Source organism: Eurypyga helias, unplaced genomic scaffold (assembly GCF_000690775.1).
Source record: "Eurypyga helias isolate BGI_N326 unplaced genomic scaffold, ASM69077v1 scaffold37697, whole genome shotgun sequence".
NCBI lineage: Eukaryota > Metazoa > Chordata > Aves > Eurypygiformes > Eurypygidae > Eurypyga > Eurypyga helias.
The window spans coordinates 1-12,976 of record NW_010264296.1 but is presented as its reverse complement, the minus strand read 5'-3'; the positions used below and the strand labels follow the sequence as shown (position 1 = coordinate 12,976).

General features: G+C 39.2%; 1 protein-coding gene across 1 annotated transcript in view; it reads right to left on the bottom strand.

Moving 5' to 3' along the window:
- RBKS (ribokinase) overlaps window positions 1-12,284 on the bottom strand; it is a gene marked incomplete at its 5' end in the record, with an annotated part of 42,630 nt that extends 30,346 nt beyond the window's left edge. Inside the window, 3 exons of the mRNA XM_010156348.1 lie at window positions 369-460; window positions 5,445-5,609; window positions 12,222-12,284. Of these exons, the coding sequence (XP_010154650.1) occupies window positions 369-460; window positions 5,445-5,609; window positions 12,222-12,284 (320 nt within the window). The remainder of the gene's footprint in view (window positions 1-368; window positions 461-5,444; window positions 5,610-12,221) is intronic.
- Window positions 12,285-12,976: the final 692 nt, after the last annotated feature.

Sequence of the window (12,976 nt, the reverse complement as noted above, 5' to 3'; positions counted from 1 at the left end):
ATTCCTGCTAATCATATCAAGGGAGCGCAGAACAAGGACGAGGATCTATTTTAATATTTACCACTCAGTGATAACATTTTAAAAGTGTTCTTTTACGGATTTGTTTTCCTCATCTACTTGTAAGGATGGCTGGACACAACTTTCCCACTGCAAACAATTACTTTAATTTTGAGTGCAATCTAAAGGTTTTCTAGGATGCTCCTCTTTGCTCGTTAGGCCAGGGATCAAACTTTTCACCTCCAAAAAGTCCTATGTATGAGGAGCATGACTCTGTTTCCCTGCTCCTTGTGCTGCACTTCTGAGAACAGAATCCCTCTGAAATTTTACTGCTTAAAGACTCCTTGTTTAACAGGACATATGACCATTACCTCAGTTTCATTGCAGCAGAAGATGTCAGAATGGGTATAAAATTGTGGATCTAAGTCCGCAAGGGCTGGAGCTGGATTAAATAAAGTCTTAACTGGAACACAAAAAAAAAAAAAAAAGAAAATGTCTATATTGCCAGTGTTTTAGATTTATAAACCATCACCTGAAATACTATGGTTGTTAATTCATAGTCCCCAGTGCTTAGTATTAACACACAAACGGCTCTCAGTTTCTGTATACTTATTTCATAGAACTGCTAAAAGTTGGTTTTTATATTAAAGTTCTCTTTTATTTCATGTGCAGGCACCTGTCATGATGGGAACAGAAAAAAATAACCAAGAAATTATTAAATATATTTAAAAAAGAGAAAAAAGCTTTCAACAGTAATGTAATTTGTTAAACTGATGACGCTTCTTCCAGGATTTTAAAGAGTTTTACAAGACCTGATTTTGTTCTAGATTTTTTTCAGTGTTGTTATCTGCGTTCTGTACATGAAAAAACAGGGGTATGGAGTAATGAAGGGCATGTCCAGACAAGGAGTTAAACGTGCTTCTGAATGTGTTACCTAACTTGTTCAAACTGCCCCATTATAAAACTGTAGTGTAGGCAAGGCACTGTATATTTTTAATATGCTATCTGGCAGAGCTAGACCTGAACTTACCATGTGGTAGAATATGTTAGTTAACCTAGCTTTAAACTGTAGCCTAAGGCCCCATGTAACAGCAGAAAAGGTTTGTCATGAGGACAGTTTAAGTGACTTACTCACTGTTAACACAGGAAGTCTGCAGATTTGATTTCTCACTTTGCCAATTTTATGATTAATACTTCTATGTCTTAACCACAAGGCCATCATTTTTATATAAAGCACACTCTCTTACTTGAGAAATATTTGTTATAGTAAGTGATCAAATCTTGCAACTGGGATGCCTAAATTTTCAGTCCTAAACACATATTTAGACTCTAAGCTACAGCACATCATATCCAGATACTCTGAACACTTCTGAATCCCAGTAAATGCCCTAAAAGAGAAAGATGCAGAGATTTCTGAAATCTGAGTACTGGGAAGCTTAGAAGATAACCTTTTTGATTAACACTCTAAAAGTTTTAGCCTTTGACTGTACAACTTTATCATGCTTCCCTACTTGCCTCGTTAAAAAGAGTATTAAAGCGACAGACATTTACTCAGAAGTCGGAAAATACCAGGATTAGGATTTCCAATGAAATCTTAATTTGGCTCCCTTATATTATTACAATACAGTACGTATTATAATAAACTCTTTAATTATATGATCACATACCACTGAAAAACAGCATGTGATCACATAATTAAAGACTGCAACATAATACATATGCAGGAAGGAGACAAATTAAGGTTTCACAGGCGAGCTTAACTCTTGCATTTCCTATTTTCTGAATCGCAACCCTAATGAAGTATTTTTAAACACAAATCTTTAAGGTATACTTTCCTAGGTAAAACTAACAGCATACACTGGAAAGCCAACTCCGTCATGAGGGATCATACCCACAGGTACACAGGTCAGGAGCAGCACTGGAAGTGTTCCAACTTGGGTTTTAAGTAATACAGACGCATCATGAACAGGGTGTAATACATGACTGTTAGTTTGCTCCCTTATTTAATATCTGATGAGGAGGGGGGAGATAGAGGAATCCTAAGATTCTCTTTCAGGTTGTGGACAGGGTAATCTGTTTGGTCTCCCTGAGGAACACAAAATTATTTTCTGCCCCAATTCTTCCTCTCCCTTTGCCAAGATCCATTCTCCTTACCTCGTTTCCATTCTTTATGCCTCCTTGCATAGACATTATTAAATAGTAACCCATTTCACTCAACTTTCATCACATCGTATCTCTTTATGTCCCCTCTCCTAAGTTTTCTTTCTCTCACTTCCAGTACCCACAGCCGAAGTTACCACTCTGATGCTACCACCATATTCCAATCTCTATTCAACAAATCCTACTCTCTGTTCCAATTTTTTTCCCCTTTCACCTTCCCTCTTCTTTCTTCCTCTGCCATTCCAAAATCAAGCAAATCCCTCCTACACTTCCCTGTCTGAAATCTACTCTCCCTCCCCAGCATTCTCTTCTGTATTCAAGTCATGCAAGTTCCTGCTCTGCATTTCCTGGGCCTACAAGAGATCTTTAACAGTATAAAAGAAGTTGCCTAAAACCAGATTCAGGAATTACACTGAAAGTTGTGCTGCCCAAATGGACAACCGCCTGTGTGGACAGACTCTCAGGGGAAGCTAGCTGTGAAGCTCTAAAAATTCTCCTCAAATCTATGTGAAAGGTAGTTATTTTCCAAAGGCAGATAGATAATACAGTAAAACTAGGCAGATTTCCATATTGTTTTAAAGGCTTATATTTTAAAAGAAAGCTCCCTTGCTATCAAGTCCTAAGTAAATTTGAAGGTAGCCAGTATTCATAATTTAAAAGGGGGTAGGGTAGGAGGCATTTTCCATTGCCTGCTTTCTGCAGCCACTATGCTTTGGCAGAAATTACAAAGAGTTTAACCACAGACAAACAGCTGATGTGAAAAATTGCAGCCCAAGATTAAAAAGTTGAAGGACCTGAAAAATAGATCCTTTACTTGCAAGTGACATGGAACCTTAACAACCGAGGCTGCTTCCAGCCCATTCTTTACTACAGTATTAATAGGTGGGAAATTATCAGCCATGTTTAATGGAGTCTGTCATTACAGAGGCCCAAAAACTGCTTTAAAGGCTTTGGTATATAATAACATTCTGCCCATCAATGAAGCGGACCCCTCTTGGAAGCAGAAGCAGCTTCACAACACATGGTGATTAAAAACCTAGAATTTTCTTGTCAGATTTCCACGACAATTTATACCGACTTCATATAATTACCCACAACCAACCCCCCCTCCTTCATTCCCTCCCTCCTTCCCTTCCATCTTCACAGTACTGTCACAAGATCTTCAATAAGCAGTGCCCCAACGAGGGGATGTTGGAACATGAGATGTCCTTCTCTAGGTTACAGGCCCCAGGTGATGTTCACTGAAAAGAAGCAAAGGGTTCTTGCCTGTGTGTCCACATTTTTTCTCCATCTATTGTTTATTTCTTTCAGTAAGAATGAAGAAAAACAAGCAAGAAACCCTTGAAACAGAGGTTTGAGGCATCTGGGTATGCATCTGTTTTAAACGAAAATAGTCTAGTGCACATCCTAACACGCAGTACTGCATTATACATGAGGGTATTGCAGGCTAAAAGAAGGGAAATTGCATTAACAATTTACAGTTGGCTAAGGATAGATTTTTACAGTGCTACAAACTCAGCTGTTTACTCAGATTTGACTGCACATGACATTTGAACATGTGTAGCCTATTGCTTTGAAGCAGAAGCAACCAAAGCTTTCCTGATACGAGAGCTGTACGACAGCAGACTGACAGCGCAGAACTATAGCTGGCCCACAGTTAACTACTATCTTTTCTCGATATACTGTGCTGTCTGCAGTTGCTAAATGCTTGCATGTCTGCTCTCTGTATCAGGTTTTGATTTTTTTTAATTGCCTTTAAAAAACTCCTATCTTTTCTTCTGTCACAGGCTGGCATCTTGCCGTATGAGGGTGACAAAGTGTGAAGCATCTTACCAAAACTATGCACAGTTAGAAGCAGATAAAGTAAGTCACGGAGATTGTCTCATGACTCAACTATAGTTCATTAATCCCTAGATTAAGAATGCTTTTATCCATTTTCACAAAACATAATGAAAAATATATAGTAAACTCTGCTCCCCTGCTGTATTTTAAGCATTCCAGGTGTTATTCAGTTTTCTAAAGTTTTTAATTTTTCTTTAGATTTGCATGAACCCAGTTTTGACATTTCAAACAAAGTCAAAATAATTTTTCCCCACATACAGTTCTGTTCATAGAGCTTATGACTATTACCACCACGGTTTCAGTGCCACTCTCTCCCAGCCCCGCACCTTAACGTTGTGCTTAAATCAGCACAAAGTGCAGGAACAGGATGCACAGAGTGCTGCTACAGCTGACAACTTCACTCGTGTGTGAACACCAGTGCTCACAGCAGGTGCAGGACAGATTGCGGTGCAGAAGGACTGAAGAGCCAACGATACCCAAGTGCTGTGAGGTACTGGAGCAAACCTGGGCCCAGCTGCAAGGAACCAGACAGTTCTGGTCACAGCTCCATGCCGGACCTGCTGCCTGACTGACCATACTGTGAGCTCTCCCCTCCCAGCGTGATCTTCCAGAGAGACGACAACAATATTTTTAATCTCATATAGATGCCTCACTCGCATAATTATTTACTTAGTGTTCAAATTCAGTGCTAATTGTGTTTGAGTAAGCAAAAGCGTTACAGGCACTTAAACACAAAACCATCAAGTCGGTAGTGAAACCCCATCCTGTTCAAGCAAAACGGCAGCCTTTATGTAGGCATATGCTACGCTGAAGGAACACTGGCCTACAATTAAATTACAGCACAGTAACAATTCACTAATCATTTCACAGACTAGGACTGTCTTGTCAATGGCAGCATGCCATGTCACACACGAAGAATTTTGGTTGAGAAGAAAAAGCATTTTTATTTTTTACTTTAAGGATGTTAACTACTATATAGAAAACCACAGCCATACCTACTGCTATGCTGGGTGAACAAGGGCTTAAATCTGTTTTTGAGGTCATATCATTCACTTTATTGTGTGTGGAGCTTTACTGACTTGCATTCATTATGCCCGTTCTGCCCTGGAATAATACCAGAGTCAGGCCCAGAGTTCCTGACCTAACAACATTACACCGCATTTAGTCACAGCATGCAAATCAGGGGGAAGGCAGCACCAGGCATACGCGGGGAGATTGTAAGGGTACAGGCTGATTTGCCATTCAAGGTAAACGCTGCAAAATTTTCAAACTGAATTCAGTTTTCATTAGCATAGCATGAATTTGCTGGCTATTGTTTCATTTCTAAATAAAACTAGTATGACAGAAACTAGAATAGACCAAGGGATCTTTATTTAGAAAGCAAGATAAAGAGTATTTTTCATGCGACACAAATGAGGGAGACAGAATGGCTTATGTTAAATTACCTCCACTGGCACGTGCCATTTTCAGAGCTTCAAGAGAAACAGCAGGGGTTATTTCTAGCTGGCAAACGACCACTTTGGCTTGACAGATGACATCAGAAGCACTCTTCAGGTCTTCAAAATTTAAAAGCAGGTTGGCTCCTGGGACTATGACAATAACATTTTGTCCTAAAGAGAAGATATTGTGGGTTTTTTACATTAATTTTTGCAATAAAGTACATAAAACAGTTCCTTGATTTTCTACAATACATTTCAGATGAGGATTTCAATTTCCTTTCCAAAAAAAACCCACTAGAAATGTATGTATCGCTGGCATTTTCAAATATACAAGGGTTTCAGAAGATAATCAGAAAGATCAATGGAGTATTGAATGCTACACTGAACAACAAACATAGTATATATTTCTTTGGGAAAACTCATGTATGGCCTTTCCCCAGTCTTATTTTGGTGTTTTCTTTGAACTCTAAAGCAGCACTGTACTAGTCACAGGGGAGATGGAGGACATACATTGAGGCTGGTACTTGCATTTTCCTAAAATATTCCAGTAGCACTTGAAGAAAAAAACATCATTGTGATTGAGTTCGTATGCGAAAATGCCATAAACATTTTAATTTTCCCATCAGCTGGAAAAAGAGAATAGTTCACCCAGCTATAAAAATTATGCCTGTTGTTTAGATTTCTGAAACAGGCTTGCTCCATTTACCTGCCACACTTCAAGTTAGGGCCATCATGAAAAGCAGAATCAGCTTGCCACCAAAACTAGGAAAAGCAATGCTTGTGTCTAAGGAAAGCTTTATCAGAAGTGAGTTAAGAAGGTGGGTGCCAGATTTTTCTGCACTTAAAGCTGACCAGTAAAACGGTTGAAGCAAAGCGATACGTGTGGAAAGCACGGCAGTATCTCAAAGCACATCTAAGATCCTTTACATTCTTGTAGTTTGTTTTACAGTTAGGTGAGGAGGTTCATTTACACAGGTTCCAAATATTCTTTTCTTTTTCTTCAGATGTGCAAGTTGCCTTCATTTACTGCAGTTCCTTTCTTTCATTCTTTCTTTTGTTAATATCTGTTACAACACCTAGAGACCTTCAGGCATGGGTGCCTTCAAATTAAAATTTATTATTAATCACTCAGGTATTAAATTCAATAAGTCAGTTGTTCCTTGATTTACAGGCTCAGCCCGCCCCCGCTGAAGATTCCTTTAACGACTGCCAATCATTAAAGGCTACCAATTCTGTAATGAACTGAATTACACCGTGAATAAATATTTATGTTTTTAAATACATTATTTTTGTTGAATGTGACTTCAAAGTCCTTTGAATAAGAAACGTGCAAAGCTTGTCTCCCTAAATACGTTCTGAAAAGAAAGCAGGACAATGGAAAGAATAATATAGTGATCTCAGAGGGAGGGGCCCAAGCTTTCCAAAGCAATTCTGCTGTCAATGGTTTGGTACAGAACAGCTGCATACGAAAAGCAAAACCTCAGCATTTAAAGACAACGCCCTGCTTTTCAACAGACAATGATGGGCATCCCGAAAAAACCTTCTGCAACAAGTAAATGCTATCACAGATATCTGAATCCTGTTGAGGAAACATTCAAAACCAAATTGCACCTATTTTGCCAAGCTATTCTTAAAGCTTACAGGGTGCAGCAGTGCAAACAGTAAAAGGCAGGGACTCAGCAGAACAAAAATATATTTAATTTCTGCCTGGACTGTGTGCTACCTAGAATCTCAGACTCTATCCACATGTCTTGCTGCATTATCTTGCTGAACTATTTAGCTGTACTGACATGTATATTATTATTAGACTTCAGAGCTAATGGCCCAAGGCGATAAGTAAGGCTGTTTGCTTAAACCCATATGTACAAATTCCAGGTAGACCATACTGCACTGGATCCCAGTCAGAAGCTTTTCTCTGTAACTCCAAAAGGTCAGAGACTCAAAGTCTGCTTTCAAACCTGACAGGGAGATGCAGTACCTACTGCAGTCTAAGCCCAGGCGGGCTTAACCCAAGCTTTGGAGAAAAAGCCACATACTGTTGTTAGCTACATAGAGCTCACTAACTGTGAATGACAGCAGTCACCACAAAGTTACACAAGCGTGCACGAAAGCAGAATCTGGACCCATGCACTCACAATTAATATCAGAATTTTGTATTACCAGAAACAATTTTGTTGCAAGCAATTATTTCTTGCCAAGGAAATCAGATGGGAAATCAGCACCAGGGACAACAGAGTTAAAGACAGATGGCAGAGGGGTGGGATTCATCTTGTCCAACTAATTTCTAAAGTTTTCCAAAAAAATTCTACATTCTAGAAAATTCTAAGAAAATTAATTTCTAGGTTCCTTCAACAAGGAGGAGAGACAAGTATTTCCAGAGGTTTTTTTACTCTTACATATCTTAGATATCTGTTTGAGGAGGAGATAAACTGTTGTCCGGAAATGCCTATGAACCTGTTAATTCTATGTGAAGCCTTAAGCTGCACACCTAACTTTGAAAGGCCTCAAGTGAGGTAAAACGTTGCCCACACTAAAAATGAGAAAAATATACTTACTGCATTACAGTTAATTCTAATATACGCTTGCTTACACTAAAAATTCTCAGTTTCGATGGGACCATCTATATGATTTTAAGTTTTGCAGACATCAGCTAAAATATTAAGGGCCACATTCACAGTTGCTGTACGCTAGAACAGCTGAATGAAGCCGATAAACTCGTGCAAGCATACACCAGATGGGGATTGGGTTCAACCAGTACTTAAAGCAGTGTGAAGGCTGCATATGTAAATACTGTCCTCAGTTGGTCTTCTAAACCTGCTACTGTCGATTCTTAGAAAGATGGGTAGCTCAAGCTAGATTTTTTTACAAGTGTCATTTTATAGATGCCACCAGATGAGAAGTGCCAGTGGAAAAATCAAAGGCAAACCAGCAAACACCACAGTGCAACAACCCTCACTTTTTATAATGGGATGATGAGCCTAAAAGCCATCAGTAGTGCTTAGAATTCAGCAGAATCTCCACCAATGCAATTGTAACAACAGAAGCAGAGCTTCTGCATAATAATTCATAAGGAAAAGAGACTGTATTTGTGAGCAGAAAAGAGTGTCACAAGAAAAATCATTGCTGCCAAATCACACAGTTCATGAATTTGAGGGCAAGTTTTGGGTGTGTCATGGTATCGTAATTTCTATGCAATTGCTTGGTAGGAGCACTGAATAGTCTTGTGCACACAACATTCAAGTTCATGATGAATGACAACAGGCAGAAATTCTATAAAAATTCAGGTGACATTTCTTCATAACCTTGAAGATTGAGAACAAAGATTTTCTCTTTGGAAAGTAAAATACAAACAAGCTGGCATGTGTATTCTAAGTTTGCTTTGTTTATTTAGCCTTATCTAAATATATATTTTGAATGTTTTTATACTAGCAGTGCTCTGGTATTGAAGGTACACTCACTTACAAAATAATGCCTATTCACTGTTCATGAATGATTAATAACTTTATCGCAAAGTCAGCACAACGCCTATCTCGAGTGAGGGTTATCTCCCAGTGTTCTGTGTTAGGTGAGTTCTAAGCCCTAACTTGCAATAATCAAGAGCACTTTAATCATGACCTGCCAACCTCTGTTGTCCCTCCACTGAATTTTTGCTATGAACACGGAAGCTGTCAGACTGGTTCAAACTACTGGTACAGTCAGGTCAGCTTACTGGTGCTGTCAGCAGTCAGTACAAGATACGGACAAAGCTGCCATGAACTTCACAGGTCATCATGTAAAAAACTATCCATAAAGAGGATTTCCTCCCTCTATGTGTGTGTAAAAGTACATCACTTGACGAAGTTCTTACCATTCCATAGCACACTGTTAACAGAAGGTGTGCTAAGTGATGGAACTAGTGGAGTAAGGCAGGCTGAAAGGAGGTACAAAAGCTGGGGTTCAAAGTGGTGCGATGCACCTCAAAGAAAACCTGTTAAGAAAAGCAGGTGGATGTACCAGCTTTTTGCTTTAAGAGAGAAAGTAGAGGGTCACAGTGTACAGGATCCTGGTAAACTGAAGCCTGTGCTTGGCCAAAACCTATGTGAAGAGGCAGTTGTATAAATGAGAACAACTGGAAAGACCACGAGGTTCCAGAAAAAGATTTCTGCACAGATTTCTGAGACCAGCCCAGAGGGAACCTCTGCAGTGTCTCTGGGCTGCACGTTTGCCAGTGCAGCACTACAAACTTGTTAAACATCTCTCCCCTGGTTTGCTTTTAAGCAGGGATTTAACCTCCCTATCTTTTATTGAAACTGTACTGTATTGTCGCAGATTACCATGCAACTTTGAGAATATCAAATACGCCTGATAATTTTCAAATCTTTAGTGCTGTGCAATTTACAATAGTGGATAAGTTACAGTTGTGCAATTCAGTAACCAGTATAAATCCTCCCAGAAATTCAGCAACACGAGCTAGACACACGGGTAACGTCAGGGAAAGTTTAGTTTAGAGCCTCTTCTGACTCTGCTCTCTAGAGCTTTCTTTTCCTCTGCCTTCACTCATTCATCATAGCCTGCTCCTTCTACTTGAGCATCTCTTCTTCTGACTGCGATTTTACTCAGCTGACTGGAGTTGGTGTTTTTCCCAAGTACTGGTACTTGTGAAGAACTGGTAAGATGAAGTGCAGGTTAGGTGTGTGAAAATACAGCAAAAACTTGGCAATTTAAAGAGATGATACCTATGGTTTTTATTTGCCCCTCATCTTAACACAAAACACATCACCACCCCCAACTTCAAATCTTCCCTTATAGGTATAATTTAAACTAGCAGACACTGCTTTACATCAGTGCATTGAATGCTGTGGTGTTTCAGCTATGCCAGCATAACTACTGTGGTATAAAGCATGTGTAGACAAGCCCTTTGAAAAGTGCTGTAAAACCTGTTTAGGTCAAATCAGCCAGGTTTCTACAGGGGAAAAAAATAGTGTCTCTTGCAACAGCAAAGCACATAAGTACTGCTATTTTATTGCAATTTACTCAATTCAGGCGCCAGATGGTTTTAGAGAGAAGTAACAACCAGAACCATTACCAATTCTGTGCATCTGTTTGCTTTATAGCATAGTTCTGACCAGGTTTGCTCTTCCACTAGATTCTAAATAAAATCTGAGGTCAGCGGTAACTTCATTTAGGATTTTTTAGTTTCTGAAGGGAACCAACTGCACGACATTATGCATTATTCAGCCCACTACGTGAATCACAAGACTATCAGAGACCATTCCCACTGACACGAACATGTAAGTGGAACTGTGAACATCATGGCACTGAACAATTGCTTTCCCTTTACTGGTGCATATAAAGGTTTTAGGTCTACAAGATGGTTTTGTTCCTTTTCTTTTAGAAAAATTCATGGTGTTACAGATTTAACAGGTCATCCTCTGTTCATGCAAGTTTAGACCATGTTCCTCTTAGTTGGCCATGCATATGAACTGAGAAGAAACAAGACTGCTTCTTACTCAACTGTTCTGCACAGCAAACCTAGTCCAAAACACGGTTACATGTACAAAACAGTGAGGCCTGGGAGCATGCTACTGGATTCTGACTGTCTCTCCCATTTACAATGGCCAGAGTAGTGACTGTATGGGGCATAAAGAAGCAGCTCCTAAGACTTGTTTTCATCTTAGGAACTGATTTACCTGCTGACCCAAGCCAAGAGAAGAAGGTGGAAGTAAGAGGCAGGTGTCCAGTTTATTCAATGCATTGGAGCCACCTTATTTCAGAATTAGAGCTGTCATGCATGGTTTTGATTATTCTTACTTAGGGAAAATTAAACTCACATCTCCAACTAATTTGCCTAATTTTCCTGAACGTTCCTGTGTAGACTTGTCTTTAGTCACAGTTCCTTCCCAGGTTTGCTCCTGGAGTGAACAGTCATGTTTCCTTTCCCATTTTGAGTTGCAGCCCAACGTACTACCATCGGATTGCATCGGAGCTTGTTAAATTGATGTGTCAGCTAAGCTGTGGTAACTGTTCAAATGAAGACTCTTAGCTGCACCAGAAGTGAACTAATCCAATCACACTTAATTTGTTATGTTTGCATAAACATTATTGGTCCCGAGCTCTAAACTTTGATCCAAACACACGTACTTCTCATAAGAGCTCTCAATAGCACAACTTGCTTGAGGAAAAGATAAACAAAGTTTTCAGAGGATAATTTAGCAAACTTGAAGAAGAACATGAAAACAAGCCAAACCTTCTTTTCTTCTCCTGGAATATGAGAGCAAAGGCGAAGGAAAATTAACACAGAAAAAACAAACATGCCATTTCACTGTGAATTCATCACTGCAGAAGCAATTTGGGATCAAGAATTGTGGTAATATTACAAAATCAACATAAATATTTCTACTTATACTAAGGACAATTCCTGATTCAGGGCACAATGACTCAGTGCGCTGAGGACGCAAACCCTTTCCTCATAGTAAACGTGCTAAGTAAGCGGTGATGGAGAAGCAGAGCTTTAACCTTCTGCTACACTGTGTGTTCTGGCCAGTGTAAAACTAGGTAATCAGCTGACTGATTGAATTACGGCTATCACACTGCTAATCTAAGCGTCTGATTCTGCCTCTTTTAGGCACCTCATCCTACAACACTGCCTGTAGTAAAAGGAAGTGCAACGAAGGGTGAATAAGATCATGAAAAAAAAAGAAAGGTGTAAAAAAATAATTCCACAATTAACAGTGACAAGGCAAAGGTTTCTTTTATGGCTGTAGAGGCAGAACAAAGAGGACAATTTAGAGCAGAAATATGTACCTTCACTGTTGACAATTATTGAAGCAGTTCCAGTAGCAGCATCTGCAGTCTGACCTACAAATGCTAAGAAAGGGAAAAGTTACAGCATGCATCAGTTCAATACATTACTTTCAACCAATAGCATGTGATGCAGTTTAATTGAATTAAATCTAAAGTGAACCCATAACCTCCAGCAATTTAAAAATGCTAATTACTCTTTCATGTGCAACAATGCCAGAGAAGCTAACAACAACAAAAAGTGTTAATTTACACCCACAAAACAGAAATGCGAGTCCACCGTTCTTTAATTTGGCTACATCTCTGCTTTAGAGAAAGCATGTTATTTATACAGTCTTCTCAGGCACTCTACTCCTACATGGATGTATTCCTTTTATCCAATGAAACAATGGAATCAAGGCTGGAGAAAACTAAAATATTACAACAACACAGCATTTAATTCTCTGTAGATTTGCATTTCAGCAGTAATATTAACATGTGCTGTGAAGGCAGTGGTGAGGCTGTGTGTTTCCTCTTTGGATTATTATTCAGATAAATTAAGTAGAAGTGAGGCTGGCAGCACTGTCTATTATAAACATTGTTCCATATTTCCATATAAGAAGCTGTTTTCAGCTCTCAGCAAATTTGTCAAATATTAACCAGTGGTCTGAAAGTTTCTGTGACGTGTGGGTTCTTTTTAGGTAGAACTGTAGTAGAACACTGTCAAAAAAATGACTTCTTTTTGGTTTTGTTTCCCCCCCTCCTCCCCCCTCCCCACC